General features: G+C 38.8%; 2 protein-coding genes and 1 long non-coding RNA gene across 7 annotated transcripts; 2 read left to right on the top strand and 1 right to left on the bottom strand.

Moving 5' to 3' along the window:
• Window positions 1-1,528: 1,528 nt before the first annotated feature.
• VIK (VH1-interacting kinase) lies at window positions 1,529-16,899 on the top strand. 4 transcript variants are annotated; one of them, XM_010259960.3, is made up of 12 exons: window positions 1,529-2,094; window positions 4,717-4,791; window positions 5,620-5,736; window positions 8,701-8,795; window positions 9,568-9,688; window positions 9,790-9,869; window positions 13,087-13,146; window positions 13,815-13,936; window positions 14,059-14,144; window positions 14,255-14,370; window positions 15,512-15,648; window positions 16,650-16,899. In XM_010259960.3, exons 1-11 carry the CDS (start codon window positions 1,756-1,758, stop codon window positions 15,636-15,638), a joined length of 1,338 nt encoding a protein of 445 aa, XP_010258262.1. In that variant the 5' UTR covers window positions 1,529-1,755; the 3' UTR covers window positions 15,639-15,648; window positions 16,650-16,899. The 4 variants fall into 4 exon arrangements, with proteins under 4 accessions (XP_010258262.1, XP_010258263.1, XP_010258265.1 ...); XM_010259961.3 differs by having other exon boundaries at window positions 16,644-16,899; XM_010259963.3 differs by having other exon boundaries at window positions 16,627-16,899.
• On the bottom strand, window positions 14,265-21,018 carry LOC148792058 (uncharacterized). 2 transcript variants are annotated; one of them, XR_016085444.1, is made up of 4 exons: window positions 20,879-21,018; window positions 20,649-20,760; window positions 18,413-18,579; window positions 14,265-14,402 (listed from the first exon to the last, which is right to left on the bottom strand). It is a non-coding gene; the product is annotated as an uncharacterized LOC148792058 (long non-coding RNA). The 2 variants fall into 2 exon arrangements; XR_016085443.1 differs by lacking the exon at window positions 14,265-14,402 and having other exon boundaries at window positions 16,900-18,579.
• On the top strand, window positions 20,632-24,897 carry LOC104598067 (uncharacterized protein At5g39570-like). The gene is made up of 2 exons (XM_010259964.3): window positions 20,632-22,331; window positions 24,540-24,897. Exons 1-2 carry the CDS (start codon window positions 21,714-21,716, stop codon window positions 24,618-24,620), a joined length of 699 nt encoding a protein of 232 aa, XP_010258266.1. The 5' UTR covers window positions 20,632-21,713; the 3' UTR covers window positions 24,621-24,897.
• The last annotated feature ends 68 nt before the right edge of the window (window positions 24,898-24,965 follow it).

Here is a 24,965-nt window from a genome sequence, read left to right as displayed (position 1 = left end):
GAACTTACAGTAGTTCAACATTCTGATTAAAATTTCACAATTCATGGTGTAACGTTAAACAAGTGGTGTAACGTTCTGATTAAAATTTCAACAAAGGCTATATAAATCAGTTTCAGCATTCTGATTAAAATTTCACAAAAGGTTGTGGCTGGCAAAACAGGTGGTGTAACGTTAAACAACATAACGACTATGGCTGGCACAACAAATTTTGTCGGATTCGGTGAACCAGTGTCTGAGAACTAGTGTGATTTCTCCTCCATAGATGGTAGAATTTTGAAATTCGGTGTCTGAGAAAAATGGAGGGTCCACCGTCGTCAGTGCCGCACCGATTTCTGGGAAATAAGGAAGATTAGCCGATATTGGAGAAATGCTAAAATCTGACCAGCCGCCTACAAATTGGTCGGATTACAAGTTCATATTGGGAAAAGCGATAGTAAAGAAATCATTTCTCGTTGGTATTGGATGTGATATACCGATGATCACTACCGAACTGTTGTTGTAAATATCTGCACCGTTTACCTTAATACTGTTAAAGGAGCGAACTACAATCTCCTTTCTTGGAACCAGAGTCTTGATCTTTGATCCATAAGGTAGACTCTGGAGAAGCTGAGGTACCACAACAGAAATCATAACAGAAACCGATAGTGAGGGTGAAAAGTCTCGTCACTGGGTGTAAAGACGGTGACACCCGTTAAATTCGTCAGATCTTTCTGTTGCATAGCCATTAACGTTGCTACTGCACTGTAATCTCTGCTTCTCAAAACCTTAACTGCATCATCAAGAAACGGATCATCATCAACCTTCGAGTATAGAGAGGAGGCAACACCCGTCAAATGAGCATCAATGTACGGCACTTGACCCAGAAGAGTATAGCATCAACCCCATGAATTGTGAAATTCGCTTGCACGTTTAACTTAGGCTATCAGATTAAACCTCTACCGTCACTAGTTCGAGCGCGTATTATTTGCTTTGGTAGACCGAAACACGAGCTCCCTCAAATAGTTTGACCTTTCTGATGCTGGGGACAATGGATGCAGCGGATCACCGATCATTTCAGATGTAGCGGTGGTGGCGAAACTGGAGAGAATAAAAGGTAAAATAAGAAGAGGAAGAAGGAGCATGGAGCCCCTTAACTGTATCTGAGATTTTCCCGTTAAGTTCTGCTAGAACAGTTAAAAGATTATTTTCAGATTTGTTTCTAAGACGGTTAAGGCTATTTTTTCTAATTCTAGGAACTCCATCAGGGTTTGATAAATCAGCGTTTTTTTTCTTTTCTTTGTTTTATTTTAAAAAAAAATAATAAAAGGTAAAATAATCTTTTTTTGTCTTTCTGTTAATAGACGCTAATGATAAAAAAGGTATTAGTCAATTGTAAGAAAAAGCAAGGTAGCATTAATCAATTTTCAAACAGTACAAGCACAGTTAGTCAAATAACTAAACCATAAGTATCGTATATACGATGCAGTATCGTATATACGGACAGTAGAAATGTAGAAAAGAAGGAAAAGAAAGAGGGAATAAGAATGGACGGCAGTTCCTCCCCATTTCATTTCTTGTGCTTCTTTAACCCTGTCTGCGAGTCCCCCACGAGCCGTCAAATCAAGTGCAAAGTCTTTACATCTTTGTGAGCGGATACCGAAAGAACCAGAAGAACAGACTCAGAGAGAGAACGGGAAGGTTTGGGAAGCAAAACCAGCAACTATTCGTAGTTCACTAATCCGATCCGACGATCTTCCGTTATTTATTCCGGCTTCGATGAGTGAAAAGGTAGGGAATTCGGGGGATTCAGGGGGCGGCTCCTCCTCATCGGCGTCCTCGACCACGACGACGCATGGGGATCCGGCGGTGGTGGCGGAGAAGCAGAAAGAGAAGGCTCGGGTGAGCAGAACGTCGTTGATCCTCTGGCACGCTCATCAGAACGACGCCGCTGCTGTTCGGAAGCTTTTGGAGGAAGATAGGTCTCTCGTTAATGCACGGGACTATGATAACAGGACTCCCTTACATGTAGCTTCTCTTCATGGTTGGATCGACATCGCCAAATGCCTTATTGAGTACGGAGCCGATGTCAACGCCCTGGATCGTTGGAAAAACACAGTAACTAATTAACTATTCACTCTTTCTCTACGTGTCTGTGCTCTTGTCTGATGTGAATGAACATTTTGCTTATTTGATCGTTTAATCAGAACTTAGAGGCCTCTTCGTTGTTAAGGGTTAGTAATTGATGCTTTTCTTCTCAATTTCTGACAAATGAGCTAGAATTGACTTAAATCCTGACAAATTGGCTTCATAAAAACTGCTTCCTGCCTAATTTGATCTATTGGTGTGTTCTGACGCTCCGTGTTATAGACTCTTAGTCTTCAACCTTCTTGTGATTCACATTTGACATTAATATATACAGGTTGCCACCTTATTTTGCTGATGAAGCACTGTGTTGCAATGAACTGCAGGAACTTCAATAGACATAATTCTGATGTGTTAAGTTATTTGGCCATGATTAACACTCTATCCTTGCCCCTATGTGTAAATTGGTTTAATCACTTTCTTTTGGGCAAACTGTTTACCAACATCTCAGCAGTGGCCTCTAGGCACCAAATTATCGCCTACCCTCTCGCGTACCATGTCACCTTGAAAATGTGAATTGGCTTCTAACTGTTCTTAAAGTGGTTGGATTTGCGAGTTTTGGGAGTCCTCAACTTGGCACTTGGCAGTTCCGTATGCAGATAATAATACAATGTGATTGACACATTCTTCATTTTCTTAGGCAAAGACTTATTGGTAATCTCATGCCTCTATGAATGGCCAGTGTTGGATGGACTCTCCTAAATGGACGATGTGTTGTGCTGTATACATGTCCGTGTCTGACACTCCATGGATTCTGGAGGGCACTTCTACATAACATTTCCTTTTTATCTCCTAGCTTATTTGACATAATGAATGGCTAATCTACAAGATGAATCCATTTTTTGTATCAAATGTCACTTAGTAACAAAGGCAACATTTATTTGTTGGTATACAATGTTAGAATTCAAAAAATTATAATGGTATATACTTTTTCATAGACGTCTGCAAGTCCATGTTTCCTCATCTTGCTGAGTCAGGCTCTAGGACATCCACTGGATTCCGAATCCCATATTGGTACCCATACAACACTGTGAATTTTGTGGTCCATCATCCAGATTTTGTTGGGAAAAGCTGCCCAAAGAAAGAAGCTAATCTTACTTGTGATGGTCAAGATCCTTATCATAAAAGAAATAGAGTACAGATGTTGTTGTTAGGGAGAAAGAAAAACAAGATATGATGAACTCCTTGGTGAAAGGCTCCAAAACAATCTTTTGAGAGGCATATGGAGATCATGTCTTGAGGCTCGCCTCAAGGTGAGGCACAATACCCTGTGGCTATCACTAAAAAAAAAGAAAAGAAAAGAAAAACAATCCCTCTGACTCAATCTTGAGGTTCACACCTAAATGTATAAGTCAAATGTTTCACACCTTAAGATGGCTTATGCCAATAGTATGTGTCTTTTTGCTGCTGACAATATTATTAAAAGGGGAAATGGGGAATGGCAATAGACAGTGGCATTTGGAGGCTTTGCTCTGAGAAACAGGAACTGCCAACCATTTATTTTTTCATTGTAGCTTTGCCACTAAGCTTTGAATTGCGGTTTTTGGGAACTTTTAGATTACAGGTATGCTTTCCAGCATTGGTGGAAGCCCTTTGTATGAGTTGACACCTAAAAGGCCTGAGCAGAAGAGGAAGAATAGTATGTAACATGATTCCCTTGGTGTTGTTGTGGGGCATTTGGGCTGAAAGGAATGAAAGATTTGAAAAAAAAATTAGTACTTTGCAAGTCCTTGTTTATATGAACATGATTCAACCATATAAACTTCTTATACAAATGTGAAGTCCTATACTCCTATGTATAATTCCATACTCCAGATTTTAGGCAATGGTTTTTATTGAAACAATGAGATGTTATGAGGCTTAAGCCTTATGCCTTTCGGCTTACACCTCTGCCTTTTAAAACATTGCTCCAAACTTATCTGTTTTCTATACCGTTGACAATAACCACCTTGTTTGCAAGATATATTCATATTAAGTGTAACATCCACTAATTTTGTACCCTTACCTGCCTTCAAAGTATTGATTTATATTGAAAAAACTCAACAAAAATAGCACCTATGTACAACAAGGGACTATACACTGAGAAATATACCAAAAAGTGTTTATGCATATAGAAGACATCTAATTGTAAAACAGTTGATTTGTGTCAAAAAACTATAAGATAAGGCTTTCCTTTGAACAAACTATGCATGGCCAGCCATGAGTATAGCGTTCCTTTATCTTTTTATAGTCACCAATTCCTCCTAGCTAGCCCTTTTTTTTTTCTTTTTCGACAATTCTCGCTTGCCTTGTTTGCATTTCTTTCATCCCAAATGGCCAGCAGGTAACATACCCCATACCGCATCTAATCTGCCAGCAATCGGAACTCTTTTTTTGTAGTACAATAAATTTGCCACTAATTTATAACATTTTTTTACATGTTGTCTTGTAGTTGCTTTTTATTTATATAACCAAACAAAAAAAAAATTGTTGTATGTTTACACATTTTATTTTACTTTAAATAAGGTAATATACAGTCATTTTAACATTTTCTTGCTTCATCATTGTGAATTGCTTCCATGTATTTATTATCTAAACTGTGTTCCCTGATCACAGCCCTTGGCAGATGCAGAAGGAGCCAAGAAACATAACATGATTGAGCTATTGAAATCATATGGTGGATCATCTTATGTAAGTTTCACACATTGGTTGTTTCATTCTTTCCTTCTTGCTCAATTTTATAGTTGTTATACTTTGAAAAGCTATTCCAGCATCCATTATTATTACATTGCAAGAATAAATCTTCAATGTGTCTTTGATTTCTATTTATATCTGATTTTGATTGAAAGGTCTTTGTTGTTTACATCATGACTCAACTTCATTGATGATATTCTCACTCTTTTTACCTGCTATGCTATTTAGTAAATATATGCCGTTATCTTTTTTTTTTTTTATATTTTTTGGATTAGTTTTGACTATTTACTTATATTTTGCATCCATTCTCATTAAACAGAAAAACCATTGCATTTCCTTTTAATTCAGACAAATGAAGTGATCACCATTGTGAAAAAGTAAAAGAAAAAGAATATTTTTCTTTATATAGCTCCGAGAACTGTTCATGGAAACAATTAAACTCCAAGGTCGTTATGGAAATTACTATTTGGATAAATCCTGTACAAACAAGGGTTAGATGATTACTCGATGTTATATACTGAGTTTAAGAGAATCGTATTTTATCTAACTTGATATCCATCCTAATTTCTAGTTACACCTGAGTAGAAATCCATTCTATGTTAGTATACCATTGTTCTGCAGCACTGTTGTTTGTAAAAAAAATTTCTTAGGTAGATGTGTTGGTTCTTAGTTCTTGCTAGTCTTTGTTATATAGTACACTTGATGGTTGATGCTAATGAAATGCCTATTAAATTCCTTAAGGAAGGTATTGACAGTAAGTTGTGAATTATTTTTATCATATAATTGATTATTTTCAAGCCCATAATGTGAGGGTTTCTGCTGCAGGGTCAAAATGGAAGCCATTTTGAACCAAAACCAGTTCCACCTCCTCTGCCAAACAAGTGTGATTGGGAAATTGATCCATCTGAGCTGGACTTCTCGAACTCATGTATTATTGGAAAGGTTTGCCTTCATTTTCCCCTTGAAAATTGGTCTGTCAAGTAGATTGAGAGGGGCATGATTATATTGACCATATCTGGTAGTTGCATTTTGATGAAACAATTTTTCAGTAACATCAATAATGTTACTGATAAAAAACTGTAGCCTCTGGTAGGAATAACATTTGATAAGAAGGATTTATAGTCTCGTACATGATTGAGGGCAAGTTGAAAGCAATAGGTGCCTATGCATTACCTGGTAGGTTCTACTAAAAAGTTGTTTCATTATTTTGATGTCTTTAAATATTGTAAGTTCTCTTTGGATAAATGATACATCTCGCCTGCCTGTAATACATTACAGACTTAGTGACTTGGTTGGAATTTAAAGAGAGTAATTTGCATATTTCCTTTTCAAATTTTCTTTTGCTCTTTGCATCTAGTATTACATGTAGGGAACATATAGTTTTGCTTGAGTTTCAAATTTGAAAAGTAACCCTTAGATATTCAATATAATATTTTATAACAGCAATATGTTAGTATATGCAGGAAGAATACTCCTCCATGTACAGTGGTTGTGTTTTCTATATGATTAATGAAATCATACAAAATGTTTCATCTATATATAATAATTGTTCTATGCGTAAAGATCTGATTAGGGATCCATGGGTTTGTGATTAGCAGACTTCCACAAAATGACTTTTTAATCCCAATTAGAGGTTGCGTGTGTATGTGTAACTGCCACTTCATAGCTTTCGTTCTTTTTAGGAATTCCTTTTATGGGAGGCAGGAAATTGGGATCACCATCCAGTCTGTGGCGTTGGTGACTCATATGAGTTTTCTTCAATCTTGTCAATTGAGGATGCCCAAATGATCTGGTCTATCCTAGACAGGCTTTTCTTTGGTCCACCAATTGAATGCTTTGTACCAAAAAAAAATCAATTGAATGCTAATCATATGCCGTTGGAGGGTCCATGGCAGGCATGGAATTTTGGTGACCTGTGATGATGCGCAATCCGGTCGGTCCTAGCTGCCGGTTACCTTGCCTCTGACGAGATTGGAGGTGCCTAAAACAAGGAAGAAAATGGAGACTTCCGGGGAGGAACCCGGTTGGAACACTCCAAAGCTCAAGTTAGTGCTCTTGAGAAGGCAAGGGAATGAGGAACTTTAAGACCAGAAAGCGCAAGAATCACATACCTCCTTCTTTGAGAGATGGGGGCCTTTTATAATCACCCTGTACACTTACTTCCATACCTCTGCCAGTTCGGGTATCATTACCTCCGCCAGATCGGGTGTCATTTCCTTTGCCAGATTGGGTGTCATTTCCTCTGTCAGATCGGGTGTCATTTCCTCTGCCAGATCGGGTGTCATAACCTCCACTGCTAGTTGCCAGTTGCCAGTTCGGGTGTCATAACCTCCACTGTTCCTTGTCAAGGCCGTCTCTGCCACGTCTGAGATGGTGGTGGCAGGTGGCCGTTGGAGGGCGGCTGTCGTGTGTCGGACCCCTAATCAGTTAGGTGTGCCGCCTCCGTGTACGGGCTTCCTGGGCGTCAGGTACGGTTGTTCAGTCAGGCGACTTGGAGCCGAAGTGGTGTGCGAGGTGAAGTCTTGTGTTCGGATAGAAGTATGGCCCGAACTGCCCCTGGGTGGGCGGTTCGGATTTTCTGCCTTTTGTGCTCCTTGTAAGGCTCATGACCTCGAAGGGAGAGCTCGGGACTCTTTAGCTCGGAGAGCTCGGGTTGTAGGTTCTTCCTTTGGGGGAGCTCGGGACTCCTTTCCTCGGAGCACGGGTTGTGGGCCCACTGCTGTGCCGAGCTGGCGCTTCTGCCAGGTCACTCTCGGTTGCTTCCACGTGTCGCATGGCCAAGGGGTCGGGTCAAATCTCCCTCCATCAACCTGCAAGTAAAATCAATCATATAATTTATTCTAAAATATTTATTAAATTGTCATCTTTCCCTCTTAACAAGTAGAAAAATCATAGAAGAAAAAGCAGAAATAAGGCATTGAGATTTAAGAAGAAACTTGGCTGCACATTTCTGCAAAACTTTATATTGTTGAGCTAGTTATTACAAGTACATTTTTTATTTTCCATTTATATTAAGTTGGTCAAGCAACTATTTGTAAACCACTTGGGATGTTCTTTCTAGTAGCCAAAAATAAGAAAGACTGGATTATTTATCACTTTATTATTTTGTCATATGTAACTTTATGACTTCTTCGAATGTAAAGGATCTCATGCATGATCATTAGATGTTGGTTCCCACATTTTCTTGTTGACAATACATACAAGTATTCCATTGATAATTCATGCTTATATACAACAAGTTCTCCATTTGCCAAGAATTCTACCCATTGAACTAAAGAAAATGGGTATTGATTTCTCTATGCTAAATGGAAAAAAACCATGCTGCTGGAAAGACATGATACTGGAAGTGCTTTGACCAATCAAAACTCCCCATGAATTTTGACAAATACCACTTGATTGGTTACCACTTTTATGGTACTGGTTGGTTGGTTACACGTTTTTCTGGTATCATAGTAGAACCCATGCTAAATATATTGTTGCTATATACTTTATATTGCTGTTTAAAGGAAAAAGATTTCTGGAGTTGGAAACATAATTACATAGCAGTTTCTTTTAGAAATTAAAGCTCCTCATTTCCTTGTTGGATGTATACTTGTTTCCAGTTATGATAAAGGGTCATTATACAATATTCGTCCCAGCTGTCCTGGAAATTGGGAGGGGCAGACCAGATATGGACCAAACTTAGGCATTTTTTGCACAAACTTGCCACTCTCAACCTCAAATTTGTTTTATCATATGCTTGTCAGCCTGAGAGTTTTACGCCTTAAACTCGACTATAAATTAACATAATTCCATATGTGCCTTAAACTGTAATTTGCTAGTTCAGACCTGGGATGCACTGGCTATGTGGTGTGTTTCAAAACACTATGCAGGATTTGTTTTGCTTACTGTAGCTGCTTCTTGTAGGGGTCTTTTGGTGAGATTTTAAAGGCCTGTTGGCGTGGAACACCAGTTGCTGTGAAACGCATTCTTCCATCTCTTTCAGATGATCGATTAGTGATGTAAGATACTATTTGATGCAGTAGTTCCCTACAATCAGTAAAACAGTAGTTCATTTCTTTATCCACCAATGCAAATTTGACATGTTTGTTGGGGGAGTCCAGATCTATTACCCACAAGACACTACACCCACACATTGGGAACATCTCAGTTGTCATTTATGGGGAGATGTTTCCAATGTACGGCTATAGTGTCTTCTGGGTAGCAGATCCAAGCTCATGTTGGGGCATGGATGGGGGTTTCTTTCTCATACATCCATATGATGTGCATTAGTCTGCAGCAGTTTCTGGTCTTCTAAGAGGGTCTTACAACATTAAAAATTTCATTATCTTAACCCCCCCCCCCCTCAAAAAAAAAAAAGACATGAAAAAAGAAAATTTCTGTTATCAATAAATATATGAATTTCAGGAAAGAAACCACACAAACTATTGAATCAATCTTTTGTAAAAATAATTTGGCTTGTTGATAATTTTTTATGCAGGCTTATTATGTTAATGAACCATTTAGTCCCCTAGTTGCAAATGGGGTCAGTATCTACATACTGAATTACAGTCTGCATTTAACCAATACTGAAGGGCATGATGCTTCTTTTCCAGGAAAGAATGATATTCTATTGAACTTGAAGAGAGCTCCCACATTTCAAATTCTATGTTCAATGGAAGGCCTCCACAAGGAGAAACTGTTGCCAGATATAATAATATTTATAATATAGCAGTTTTTTAGTTTTCTTTTCTAGTGAGAATTCCTTATTTTTCCTGTGTTTTCATTATTCAGCCAGGATTTTAGGCATGAGGTCAATCTGCTGGTGAAGCTGCGCCATCCCAATGTTGTTCAATTTCTTGGAGCTGTTACTGAAAGGAAGCCTCTGATGTTAATCACTGAGTATCTACGAGGGGTAAAATTAATAATTCCATTTTGTATTCCAGTTAAATGTCTCCCTAGAGGATACTTCCAAAACTTTAGCAATTTGTTTGTTTGATGCCGTTGCTGCATCAGGGTGATCTCCATCAGTACCTCAAAGAAAAAGGCCCACTTTCTCCATCAACAGCCATAAGTTTTGCTTTAGATATTGCCAGGTAGTAAATTCTGATATTTTCTTCCTTAATCTAAAAGAAACTTTCTGCATATTCCTAGTGTCATATATTTTTGGTCATTACATGCATGTCATAGCTGATAAGAGAGGGATAATGTGGGGCAACAATTATTTGAGATAAAGATGAATCATGGTTGAATGATATGGTTCCAAGTGGAATTTGTTGGTGTATTTGGAAAGAGTGGAACATTATCTCTAATGGAAAAAACAAATATCTTCACCTTTATGCAATTGCTAGCAGCCTCTTTATGGATTAGGCATTGGCTCTTAAAGATTTTTTGCCTCTTTTGCTTTCTTTTTCTTTTTCTTTTTGAAAAGGCAAGGTAAAATTGTATTGATATGTTCAAAAAGAAGGATACGAATATGTTTTCACTGTACAAAAAGGCCCTGTTCCTATTTGTAAAGAGAGGAACATTATATCTCTAATGGAAAAAACAAATATCTTCACCTTTATGCAATTGCTAGCATCCTCTTTATGGATTAGGCATTGGCTCTTAAAGATTTTTGCCTCTTTTGCTTTCTTTTTCTTTTTCTTTTTGAAAAGGTAAGGTAAAATTGTATTGATATGTTCAAAAAGAAGGATACGAGTATGTTTTCACTGTACAAAAGGCCCTGTTCCTATGAACACCATTAAGGCCTCCCAAAAAAAATAAAAAATCGTCCTTTGTTTTTCTTGGTTTTGCTTTTGATCAAAGATCCTCCTATGTTTTTTTATTTCCAATTTTCCCAAATAACAGTCCGAGGAATAGCTGACCAAAGAATCTGTCCTTTTTTTTGTCATTCCTCCAACTTTCCAACTTTCAAAAAGGGACTTGACTGAAGCAAGGAAGCAAGCTTGGAGAGAAATGGCCTTGAGAAAGTGAGACCAGATTTTAGCAAAAAACTAGCAATTGTTGGTGTGAAAATTTTAATAAATTCTCATGCAACATAATTCACTCAATCAAGTGATTGAGTTTTTATTATTTTGGGTAATGCCCATTCAGGGAAACATATGGATTGTTCCCCTTAATTACATCAAGGGGAACACATAGAATGAGAAGAACAATAGGATACTTAAAAAAGAACTTTTCATTTGCTTTTCTTTTACATCAAGTGTACAAGAATGAGAAGAAAGAAAAAGGAAATACAATTGAGAAACTATACAGCAATACATTTCTCTTTTCTTTAATACAAAGAAAATTTCCTTCTCACTCCTTTCTTCATAATAAGTTGTAGTCAATCCGATGAAATTCTGATTGTAGACAGCCTTACTCCTTGGAATTTTGCATACAAAAAGGGAACTGTAGTCAATCAAATTGAATATTTGATTGTAGACGATTTTCATCCCTTTGCTCTTCATTTTCATTTGAAGGGAACCATGATCAGCCTTTGAGATTTAGGCTGTAGATGGTTTACTCCCTAACTTTGTCTTGAAAGAGAGACCATAATCAACCAAGTAGAGGCACCTGGTTGTAGATGGTTTATTCCCCCCTACTCTTCATTTTCATTTGAAGGGAACCATAATCAGCCTTTGAGATTTAGACTATAGATGGTTTAATCCCTAACTTTTTCTTGAAAGAGGGACCATAATCAACCAAGTAGAGGCACCTGGTTGTAGATGGTTTATTTCCCTCTTTTTCCTTTCTCAAAAGTAATAACAAAAGAGAGAGAAAGAAGGATACATAGAAGACATAAATAGGAAGTATTCATAGAGAGGACTTTCCTTTTCTCTACCTGTGTTAGTGAGACTTTTCCTTCCTTGTCTTCCCTTGAGCACCTCTCTATTCTTCTATCCTTATCTTTGCTTTTCTTAAGAATCTCTTGTGAAAATTTTCTCCGAAGAGTCTCTCCGTGTGTCTGTGTTTCTAGCTTCCCCTTAAGGAACTTAAATAGGGAGTGGGGTGGTTATGCAACTACCCCCTCCTCCTAGGTGAAGGACACCTGTTCCTCCCACTTAAAGATAGAGAACTCCCCACTTAAGAGGGGGAACTCCCATATGGGATACTTTTTTATAATTTTAATGATTTGGCTAGTAGACTAGCTAGCCCACTTATTACAAATTATTTGAATAAAAAAAATGATTTCAACAGCAATACATAAAGAAATGATTAGAAGTCTCTATCACTTGGGTGCATGGATTACGTAGGGAGTTAGGCAAATTCAGACCTTTCCTATCCAACAATACTTTTGTGAGACATCTCTCTTCTGCAGCCAACCAGGAGAAAAACATGATTTTCAATGGAGTAATCCCACTCCATATGGCTTTACTAGAAAAACTGCCGGTGGTTCTGACCTCAGGCCATTGTAAAAAAGATTTAAGTCATTTAACTGAAAAAGAACCAATTTTAGACCAAAGCCATATCCGTTGATCTGGAAGTTGTGGATTTATCTTGAGTTTTGCAACAAGGAGAGCAGGTTAGATATTTGATACAACTTCCAATCATTAAAATTCCTTCTAAAAGAAGGAACCCATAGCACTGAATCACCCTGGGTTGGGAGGCTGCCACTGAAACCTTTTGCAACAGGGAGAGCAGGTTAGATATTTGATACAACTTCCAATCATTAAAATTCCTTCTAAAAGAAGGAACCCATAGCACAGAATCACCCTGGGTAACTTGGGAGGCTGCCACTGAAACCTCTTTATCTAAAGCTAATGAAAATAGATCTGGAAAAAATTCCATAAGAGGAAAATCTGTGCACCAATTGTCTTGCCAAAACTTCACCCTATTGCCCACCCCTGCCTTGTGCTTGACCCCTTTAACAAAGTGAGGGTAAGCTTTATAAATTCCCCTCCAAACACCACACCCATAAGGGCAATATTTTGACCTCAACATCCAGAATGAATCAGCTATAAGTTGGACCAATATTAACTGAGAATATCAATTGGTTATTCAGATTGAATTGAGCAATAGTGTTGACTGCAACATTACAACCGTGACATCTCTCATTTTTGAATTTACTGTTGATAATCAGAAGGAAGAACTTCAGACTTGATGTCTTGATGAAATAGGCATGGAAAATGTCTGTACTTTGATAAGATGGTCATGGTCTGATACATTTGGAAAATTTCACTAAAGATTTCATGAATTTAAAAGAGCCTGGTCTATAATGTTAGGAGACGATATTCTCAAATATGCAATTATGTTCTTTTTCTTCTTTGAGGAAAACTTTGTTGATAAAATTTCAATACTAATCTGAATTATTTTTATCTTATTTGCCAGAGGCATGGCATATCTCCATAATGAGCCAAATGTTATCATTCACCGTGACCTAAAGCCAAGGTGAGGTTGATTTGTCTTTACTGGAAATTCTAATCAAGCCTGTTACCTGTTCGGAAGACTTAATTAATCCATGTTTAGAGATTGTTTACAGCATTTCCAGATGGTACTTGAAATCGACTACTTCATTGTAGTTTTCGTTAGCATTTGAATCCATGGTTTCTTCTAAAATAGAGTAATTTCCAATTTGGCAGAGAGTGGGGTGGGGGGAGTAAATCCCGAAATGAGCTCATATCCATTTTCTCAATTAGAAATGGCCTCGTTTAGATGGCCTTGCACTCTCAAATGCTGTGGAAAACTTCAATGGAATCGGTTCATTCCAGGTGGTGTTGAAACTTGCTGATACTTGTCCAATTTCCCATATTTCTCCTTTTAACCGTTAGTTGCATTATGCCCTTGATGCCTAGGTTTTGGGTTGTGGTGTTTATTTTCAAGCGTCTTTTATTTCTTAATAGTCTTTTATTCTCTTTTTTGGGCATTTAAACTGATCCATGCATAGTGGAGGTTTTTTAGTGAATAGAAACAACTTTTTTTCTGCTATGAGTGAATAGAAGCAACTTAAGCAAATCACTTTGACCTACTTCTTGATATACTCTTTTCCCCCTTTCATTCATAATTTATCCTTCATGAGAATCGTGATGTTCACATCTTGTTTTCAATTAAACCTCCAGGAATGTTCTTTTGGTCAATTCAAATGCAGACCATTTGAAGGTTGGAGACTTTGGTTTAAGCAAGCTCATTAAGGTTCAGAATTCTCATGATGTGTACAAGATGACTGGAGAGACTGGAAGCTGTGAGTATACATCATTCTTACAAAAAAGAGGTTTTTGTAATACTTGAATTTGTATTACTACTAGTGCGATTGTCGTCATCATCACTCTACCAACATTTGTTTTTCTTTCTTTTTCTTTAAAGACCGGTATATGGCTCCTGAAGTCTTCAAGCATCGGAGATATGACAAGAAGGTTGATGTTTTCTCCTTTGCAATGATATTGTATGAGGTAATATCTTCTCTGCAATTTCCTCTCTATTGATGGTTACACCTTGCAAATAAGATGTAGATGTTCACAATTTGGGCTTTCTCACATGATTTTCATGACCTTTCATGTAGATGCTAGAAGGAGACCCTCCATTGGCAAATTATGAACCTTACGAAGCTGCGAAATATGTGGCAGAAGGTCAAAGGCCCATCTTTCGTTCCAAGGGCTTTATCCCTGAACTGAAAGAGTAAGATTTCTAGAATACTGTCTCTGTAAGATCTGAGAATGGTCATTTTGTATTAGATAGGAAATAAATCAGAAGCATTCTGTAATAGTTAGTCCACCTTCTAGATAGGAAATAAATCAGAATTCACAAAAATCAAATGCTTTTAACATTATCTATTGATCCGGCATTTCTGCAGACACTCATACTTCCTTTTTATTGGTCCCAAGCTTTTCCATTGGGTAGTAGGGGTGTTCACATTAAATGTCAAACTGACCAAATTGGCCTGATCCAACCCGAGTTGGTCAATTTTTCAAAGCCACCGGTCGGTTTCGGTTTGTATGAGAAAATAAGCCGATAACTCGGTTCGGTTTTGGTTTTCATACATGAAAATTGAAACCAAACCGATCCTATATGTTCAAGTAATTATTAATTAGTCCCTACTCTATATGTTAAAGGTTGATATATTTTATTTGTGTTTTGTTTGAACTTTGAAATAAAATTGGTTATTTATGATAAAAACTAAAAATGTAAAACCAATACAAATATAATTACAATGGTACAATATTTAATTCAGTTTTGTATAAATTTAAATTTATATTGACAAAAAAAAACAGTTTTGCATAAAAAATTAATCGATTTAAATATAAATTTTGATTTTGCATAAAAACTAAAAAGAAATAAACTTAAATATAAATAGATATTTAGAAATAGATGTTTTAGTTTAAAATATATATAAAAACTGACTAAACCAATAAATTGACCCTTCATGTTTGGGTCAATTTTGCTTCAAGGTCAGTTGGTTTCGGTTTAGTTAATAAGTAAACCGACTAGATCGAATCCATTGAAGAAAATGACTCAAAACTGACCCAACCCGACCTGTGAACACCCCTAATGGGTAGTTAAGATATCTGAAACATGACTTTATGTCTATTTGGCCATCGAAGAGGAAAGCCAGACATTGCGCTATCTGGGCTGATGTACGGGCATGACACAGAAAGAAACGTCTGCAATGCCTAATATGTTATACCGTATATGAGAACCCAGGGCCCATGGCAACAGTTTTGTCATTATAGCACACTGTTACTGTTATAGTTATATTTATTATCCTCCCTGTCAAACATGGGCAAGGGGGCACTGATTTCGATTTTTATGGGAATTTTAGGCTGATAGAGAAGTGTTGGGCTGCTGACATGAATCAAAGACCTTCTTTCTTGGAGATACTCAAAAGGCTTGAAAAGATTAAAGATAACCTACCGGGAGAACATCATTGGAGCATCTTTAATGCATAATAGCTGAAAGGTAAGACGTTGGTCTGATATATTCTGGTGTTCCCAGGTTCCACCATCAACTCTTCACTCCTTTGTTTAGTTATCCAGGTAGATGGTGAAGATTTGCAAAAGGGTAAAATAAGCCCTTTGTGAATGGATCCCGTGATTTCATTGTTGAGGGGAAACTTTGGCTGCCCGGTGTAAGTCAGCATATGCTAACCACACTGAAATGTAAAGTTTCCAAATATCTCTAGCTTTGATGGCGGCATTAACAGCTCTTAACAATAGCCCTGAAAGAACTGGACAAATCAGGTATGGCGTGTGTTTATGAAGGCACCACTAATGTCCAAGAACTGGCCATAGCCATGGGATGCACGGCCACAAGCTTGACAAGAAGGATATAGTGAGGAGGTTCAAGGAGCATTGCTGCTTCATGAAGCTGTCTACACGTGACATCATCTTGTCTTTCATTCTGGGCTCTGGCTATCTCCACTCTCTCCACCGGCAGTGCCATCAAAGTTTTCTACCAGACTCTCTCTGTATCTAATGAAACCTCCACCATTCTTTTCAATCTTTTCCTGCCTGCACTGCCACCACCACATCCACCATAACAAAATCTGGCTGCAAACTGTAATTACCTATTGATTTTTCACATAAACTTCATCCACTCCACTCAAGCTTCATCCATGGTAGGAAAACTTTTAGTCTCCCCTACAGATTCTAAGCTTCCAGTAAAACCACAACCCAAAGAGTCCGACCAACACTACCAAGCTCCTCTTCCTCTATTGTAAAGATGGAATTTTTAATTTTTGATTATTTTAAGATTTAAATTAACAAAATCCCCCAGCTTATCCATTAACGTTCCTGGACATCAAATATACATACCAGTATGTAACACTTAAATTGTTTGTAATCAGCGTAGCATAAGCTGACAATACCGGGCAGCGAGAATTTCCCCCATGGTTGATGCCTAATTATCCTTTGATTCCTCAAACTTCTATTCCATTAGGCTTTTTGCTGTTCAAGGTGCAGGTTGAGGAGGATTTCTGTGCCAGCACATTTAGATATTCGTTTGACAAGGGCTACTCTTTCATTACTGTATACTGTTAATTTTTGTACAAGAAGTTATAAAGCCTAAATAGGCATTATTCATGGTTTGTTTCTAGTTGTCCTCTGAAAGCATTCTAAGTCTCAGATTGTCTTTTGTAAATACTGGAACTTTTATGCTGTATAAGACTGAAATTCTGTACTAAAATATATTTCTAGGATCGTTTTAAGATAATTTCTTTTTTTCCGTACATGTAGATTTTTTATTCTTAAAAAAGACTGGAATCTGGTCCTTCTGGCTGGGTCACTTGACTGATGAGTACGTATCTGTGTTTGGGCAAGTATATGTAGGGGTGTCAATGGACCGGTTTTGGGTTGGACCCCATCCTAATAAAATCCATTTGGATGGATAGGATGGACCAATAAGGCATATTGAATTTGGATGGACTGGATGGACCAATATGACATTGGACTGGACTTGGTCCATCCATAATGAATTTATATTGGATTGAGCCAATATCTGGTCCATTAATAGAAGGTAAGAACATAGGTGTCAATGGACCAGGTTTGAGTTGAAACTAATATAAATTAATAGGAATTTGAACAGATTGGACAGTCTCTGGACCGGTCCAAAATATTCATTGGACTGGATTGGACCAGGTCCATTTGTAATGGACTCACATTGGACTGGACCGGATTAGACGAAACCCAGTCCAATTGACACCCCTAAGTATATGCTTTTCCTACTCTTCAAAATGACATTCTTGAATACACCTCGGCCTTGGCCAAAAGGAAAGGCAAGCGTCTATGGCAAGTATGCCATAGTCGTAATGCCGAGTATTGAGCCTTGACTCAAACCATAAGGCTTTGGGGTTCTCCAGATTCCAGGTTTTCAGCTTGTTCTGTAGTTGATGTGCCTGGTCCAAGAATGAAAGAGATCACCGCAGGGGATCACATTCCCACCCATTTGGCATCCGGGAAAGTTGGGTATTATGTTATTACTCGTTCGTCTTCTTGCACAATAATATCTTCAGGCCCATTCTCTAGGCCAGTCTAGGCCTTTCAGAATCTGGGTCAATAAATGCACAAGGAACTATCCTGCTTATCCATCAATTCCCTGAGTTCTGATTATTAGGAAAAATAAACCACAAAAAATCCTCTAGAAGTGTACAAACCTGCTTAGTTTCAATAACTGGCGATGGCTTGGCAATTTCTGACAGTTTTTCTAAGGAGAGGAAAAAATATCTTATGTGCCAATAGCAGGTACAAATAACTAAGCAGGGGTTGCAGCCAATGTTGTCACACACAAACAATGAAAACATAATAGTCTCAATCCTCAACCATCTGTAGGTCAATTGTTGACAATGCAGTATTTTTATTTGTGCCCACGAGTATGTGAGAGATCAGATACTCGTGAGCACATTTTGAACCGTCAGGATAAAAGTGCTACTTCAGCCCACCCACAAATTACTGCAATGTCTGTGGTCTATCGAAATTCATTTGAATTGAAAATGGATCTAATCATTCAACAAACTTTAAGAAACCCACAGCCCAAGTAAGGAAATTGCTGGGTTAAAGGAGATTGACCAAGCTAAATAATCAACTCAACTAATCTCTACAGCAGAAATAATCAACCAAATTCATTTGACTTGCAGAGTTCTAGGCTGTATTCTTACCTAAATGTCTGGGTATGCTTACTGTGAACAGTCGGAATTATCTAATCAGATGAGCAAGAGAACAAACACTACCTGTATTCATAAAAGCAAGCATCTCTTGGTCTTCTCTCACTCTCTGGTGATCCAACTGTCCCTGCCCACAGGTTTAACACATGCATCTATCCATGTGTATGCAAAGATCACCCTGCCAAATGAGCCCCATGCTCATCCAAGATACAAATAAGAAGTCCCTCCATTGCCTGTAATGACACATCTGCATTAATTAATTTAATTATGTACCTAAGACTAGTTATGGAAGGAAAACACAAAAGCATTTGCATTTGGGAATGACGTTGCTAGATGGTAGAGAAGAATAATAAACTCCATAGGGCTTCTAAATTCAGATCAGAAAGTGAAACTACAAGAACATCACATTCTATTTTGCTTTTCAATGAGCTAAACAACTCTACATCTCTAGAAAGTCGGTGTAAAAACTAAGATGGCATAAAGAAAAATGCAAAGGTTTTGTCGTTTGAAGTTTGAACAACAGAACTTTGTAAGAAAAGGGAAAAATCATGCTGACTTGATTCTGAAAGCCAGGAAAGATGATGATTAAGACACAAATAGACATATATGGCTCTAGAGTTGCCACATATGGACACAAAAAGCTTCTAAGACAAACGTTGATCCCAAAAAAAATTTCTATCTAATTAGTAAAATACTTATTACCGTTGCAAGAGATCCTTCATATATCTATAAGGGCCAAGTTTCAATGGTGATGCTAAGAGTCTATTAGCGTATTAAATCTGAATTGATTCTGATGAGGGATAATTTGGTCATCCAATGATACCACGACACGTGGCATTACAAAACAGTAGAGTGACATCTCGGCACCACGTAAGCAGACCCCTAGGAGCACTTTGGACACTTCGCAACCACCCCGATGACCTCGGCACTACTTCGATAGGCCGAACTGTGAACAACCAGGCAAGATCTCAGGTCAGTATAAGAGGCGACCTACTTCCACAATTTGACCAAACTCTAGTTAGCGACTTGCCTGACGTGTCGAGCGACCTCCCCTTTTGAGTGGATTATTGCCTCCGAATTCCCTGGGATCACGACGCCACATCGGAAGAGCCGGTTATCACCCCATTCACTTCGGGCGGGATCGGATAAGCGTTACCCGCTTACGTGGGGTCCACCTCTGAACCAAATGGACCGGAGATCCTGGATGCGTTTCGTGAGGCTCACGATAGTTCGCCTATATAAAGGCCTCATCTCCAATCTCACAAGGTACGCACGATTTAGTTCTCGCAATTTTCTAACTCTCTTGCTTTCTTGCAAACAACTATTAGCTCACTAACTTAAGCATCAGAGTGCCCACCTTGGGTCAAGCTATGCAAACACTCTGATAGTCACTTTCTTCTAGCTTGACCAAACGACCTACTCAGTTTGACGTTCGAATTGTCTGCCAGCAGGGAGCACCAGATCGCACATCATTAGATTCCATTAATCATCTAGTCTACAAGAATTAGGAAGTAAATGAATAGGGTATACATCTGATCGGTTACGATGAAGGATTATCCATTATGTTCTAATAGCACATCTGTAGTCTTAGAAAAAATACCAAGCTATTAAGCAAATATCTAGTTATAAACCTCGAGATTTATAAGCTTGATGTAGGGATACTTGGCGGGCCTCAGATCATGCCACGTGGCATCGGCTAGATCAAATTCTGGCCGCACATCACCAACTGCTTCCAACCACTCCTAAGGCTAGGTTAGTTATAAAAGGGGGCACTCCTCTCAAGGTAACATATTCAAACTCCCAAGAGAATCATCATTGGTTATTAAGGACTAAGCCTTGAGCCCTCGTCTCTTGTTTGGTCCAATCCCTCTTAAGCACTCAGCTAATTTGACCATTGGAATCTCCGCCCCTGAGATAACACTCGGGGCCTCTTACGTGTTCTCTTTTCTTGTTTAGAGATCGGACATGTCAGCCTCGGGCACTAGCGAATTCCCCTTGTTGCCCTCGGCCTCATATTTGGCAGCAACAAAACTGAAACACTTTATTCAAATGATGTTATAAGTTTATATCATACACTGTTGAGAAGCATGGACAACTGTATCCAATCTGAGACAGAAATTTTTAGCTTTTTGAGTATGAACAACAAAATTCCGGTTGTAGTATTCCCATCTTAAGATAAAAGAAAAAGACATATTGATGATTATGTAGATTTACAAAGATATCTATCCAACTCTCAAGGAAGATGTAGAACATAACCTCCAAAAAACAAAAAGAAATGGAAATTTGTGGTTCAGAAGCTTACTCAGAAGCAAATTATATTCTGATCAGCCATGGAATCCTCTCCTTCCACGATACAACGATGCCACGATGGTACACCCATATTCAAATGTTCCCATTCCAATCACCAGAGACCCCTGTAGTTCAAAATCAGATTACAAGATTTCTTTGATTAACTGGGTCTGCAAATGTAGACATGGAAAAAAAAAACGCGGGGATGAAAAACAATGGGGTCTAAGAGATGAGGAAATATACTTCGGCGATCAATTTTGGTGGCGGTGTTGTCCCAGGTGAGAACCGTGTATTCCGGGCGCTACGCAGCGAGGGTGATTACTGATTAGGTTCTACATCTTGGGTACATACACCGGCTGCTTCTACACCTCCGGCGCGTATCACCATCGGGATTGTGTTTCCCAGCGGCACCGCGTCGATCGCTTCCTAGACCGTCCTTTGCTTGCCTTCAGTACTCCAGCTGCCATTGTTCTCTATTTTTTCTCTCTTCCTCAGTGATCAATACTTGGGTTTGTGGATCCATTGCTGAGGAAGTACGCAGAAAAAGGTACCCGTTTGCAGCAATCCCTTTGTTCTATCTCCCCTGCACCTCTTCCTTACTGGGTAAAACACTTGAAATCTTCGTCATTGCGCGTCCACAGAAACGTTGTTTTGACTGAGTCGGGATCTGCGGCACTTGTTTGCGTTCATCTTGCTGTGTATTAGCATTCAGTCTGTGACAGGTGTCCAAAGGAGCAGATTCATTATTCAAACTCGTTCTGACTTCACGACGTTTTACGTGATTTCATCTTCACCCAAAGCAGAACACGTTGCACACATGCATACGATTAAGACCCAGTAAACCCAATCTTCTGCATCTAATAGAGAGCTACTCGTTTCATCTGATCGAATAGTTCAGGCTCCAGATTCCAGATCAATTATTGTTATACCGCCTTGGAACGAAGTAGTTTCGACGTTCTTGACAGTTCCAGACTCCTGAGCTTCTTCCACAGAGATTGCAACATAAAAATCCGACGAGACTTCCATTCTTCCCTTCGCCGGATCAAAAGAGAAGCAGGGAAAGAAAATTAGAAGAGTCATGGCATTCTACTCGGGAGGTGAGGACGCTGTGGACGACTTCGACGAGTATGATCCAACACCCTACGGTGGAGGGTACGACATTGTCGTCACTTACGGCCAATCTCTCGAGCCTTCCGATGAGATCTGCTACCCGATCTCGTCCTCATCGTCCGATATCGATTGCGAGAGGCCCCAGTACTCTTACTCTGAAGCATCCGCTTACGGTGACGAGGCTCTTCAGGCTGAATACAGCAGCTACAACCGCCCCAACAGGCCAAGGCCCCGGCCTCAGCCCGGCAGGCGTCCTGAGGAAGACGCCGGCGGCAATGAATACGGATATGGGGAGAGCCAAGAAGTGGGAGAGTACGGATACGAGAGCGGGTATAAACGAAATGAGGAATACGGGTATGGCGGGAGGAATGAGAGGCCCAATGACGAGGACGAAGAAGAGAATCGGCGTCGAAGGCCCAGTTATGGGCGTCAAGAGGAGGAAGAAGAGTACCGGAGTCCCAGTTATGGGCGTGAGGAGGAAGAGGAGTACCGGAGGCCCAGTTATGGGAGGAGCGAGGAGGAAGAGGAGCGCCGAAGGTACCAGGAGTCGAGTTATGGAGGGGAAGAGTATGGTGGCCCTCAATATGTAAGCGGATCTGTTCCCTCAGTTTTTTCACTTTTTTTTTTTTTTTTCAAATCATACATATGGTCTTGTGAAGCCAAACTAAATTCAAATTGCTTTGTTTTTTTTTCCTTTGTTCTTTTGGTAATCAAAACATGCTCAGCCTCATATTACTGGTTAATCCTATTCATGGTTTTATGATATGAAGTTTCTGTAGATATAGGGATACCCATTTGATTCTCTAGTGATGATGATCTATCTATGCAGCCATACAATGTTTCTCTTTTAGTCATGGTTGTAGCTGTAAGCGGATTGTGAGCTTTCAGGGATGAAGATTTCTTATGCAGGATAAACCAACCAAAGTTGGTGTTTCTTTGTTGGCATTGGGGGCATTTTATTTCTTAGATAGCAAGTATTCAAGCTTGGGTGGTAGGTTCCTTAGAAAAGCTAGTTGATGTTGTCTTTGGAGCCTGTTTTCAGGATTGGTCAATATTGGTTATCTTCTGCTTGTATTAATAATACTGTATTTACAATATGAAAGGACAGCAAACAGGTTGCTTATCAGAGGAAAACTTCTCTGTCCCAGTCTCAAATGCTTATCCACTGCTTAAGATGTTACCCTAGCGAGGAGGCATTACCTTTTAAAGATCATTTGGAAAATTGCAAACTGATAGCAGACTCAGTTTGGATTGGTCCTATTGAAGGACAGTATTGATACCATATATTGTTTTAATTGGATTATGGATCAAATGATGGATTTATTTAAGAGTTCATACCGTTTCAGTTCTCCCCCATAAAAAACCAAAAGCATTCCAGCTCTCCCCTAGCTTGGTTACATCTTACATGGTAGTTTCAGTCATTTACAAAGTGCTTGTATGTTTGTCATACCATAACTCTTTATTTGGTTATGAAGTATCTGAATGAAAGTGATTTTTCCTTGGTTTAGTTGACAAGGAAAATGGAAAGAATGTTGAGAGAAAATAGGAAGGCAAGTTTTATGTTTGATCTCTTCGTATTTTGTCTCTTAAAAGGTAGAGAAAGCAAAGATTAAAATTGGAGACGAGAGGAAGCAAACTAACCTGGTCCCTCACCACCTCTTAGGACCACACTTTATCGTATCTTGTTGTCCTTTTCTGCTGTGTATCTTTCACTGTTTTGATTGTTTTAATAAAGATTTCTAATCACTGATAACGAATCTCTATTTTTTTCTTTTCTTTTCTCCCATTCTTTGCAACCAATCAAGGGTCCGTTTGGTTTGCAGGAATAGGGGTCTGGAATGGGAATCGGAATGGGCTATTCCTATTCCAACTGTTTGGTTGGGCGGAATCGGAATCTCATTTCCATTCCTACTGGAATGGCATTCCCCGTTTGAGGGAATGGTCATTCCCTGCCCCTCCCTTGGGAATGAAATCTAATTCCTGCTGATTTTAATTCATATTCCCATTCCTGTCTGAACCAAACAGACTATAGGAATGGACCATTCTGATTCTGATTCCGGAGGACTTTGGTTCCGATTCTGATTTCGATTACGAACCAAACGGACCCCAAGTCTAACCATAAAGTGATTTGATTATTTTTCAACCTTCAAGTGAATTTATGTTTGGTCTTTACCTATGGCCTTGGTGTAAAGGATGGATAGGATAGGCATCGTATGATATGTATTGGTTTTCAGGGTTATAGATACGCTAAATACTAGGATTTAGGGATTTCTATAGGTTAAACATCAGAATTCCTGCTAATGCATTTATTTTTGAAATACTAAACTGGAAAAATATAAAAAAAAAGGTGAGCATCGCTGTTTGAACTTTGAACCATGCTTGTGGTTCAGTTTCAGTGTTCGACCCTTGTTACATTCTCTGATGAGTGAATTAAGAATTATTGATGGAAAGGCTCCTTTTATATTTGTTAGTATGATTCTTGAGCATAACTGCATTACCATTAGCAAGCTACTGTATCTGTATGGGGTCTATCTTGGAATGCCAAACAGATAAGCCATCAAGGGTTGCTTCAACTGCAGTCAATCCTGCCACTACAAAAATCATTGAGTGCCACTGCCCAGTGCCCACTTTGGCCATTGTTTTCCCCCCATTTTAGCATTAGAGATCAATCACATTGTGTTTTGAAAGAATAAATGGACCTTATCTGGTTCTGTGCCTGTGTGACCCATGATTATTTTCAAGCTCAATTCATCTGTATAGCTGATATTTATTCTATTCTAATATCATGTGGCAGGGAGACAACAACTCTGATGGTGAGGAAAATAAGCGTCACCATCACAGGCACCATCACCTCAAGCAATACGATGATGAATGAGCTGATGTTTACCAACTTGTGTCCACTTCCCGCTGAATATGTCCACTCTATACAAGCCTACTAAATAAAGAGTTGGGAGTCTGCGGTTTGGTGGACTCGGCCGTTGAGCATTCAAAAATAACTGGTGAAATATGTTACAAACCTACATGCGTTAAGATTTGTGAATAATACAACCCAGATCTTTTTCTGGGTTTGTTTTAAGAATTTCAGATTTTGTGCTTGCCATGCATTCTTGCATCGCTAATAGAATGGAGCCTGTTTTCATTTGACAATCTTATGAATCTTGCTTCAGATTATTCATTCATTAATCAGTGATCCTTGCAGGAGCTTAAAAATGATGAAAGC

Source organism: Nelumbo nucifera, chromosome 4, assembly GCF_055504915.1.
Source record: "Nelumbo nucifera cultivar China Antique chromosome 4, China Antique-T2T, whole genome shotgun sequence".
NCBI lineage: Eukaryota > Viridiplantae > Streptophyta > Magnoliopsida > Proteales > Nelumbonaceae > Nelumbo > Nelumbo nucifera.
Note: the sequence above shows the minus strand (reverse complement) of the source record. Positions and strands in the feature narration are given on the sequence as shown.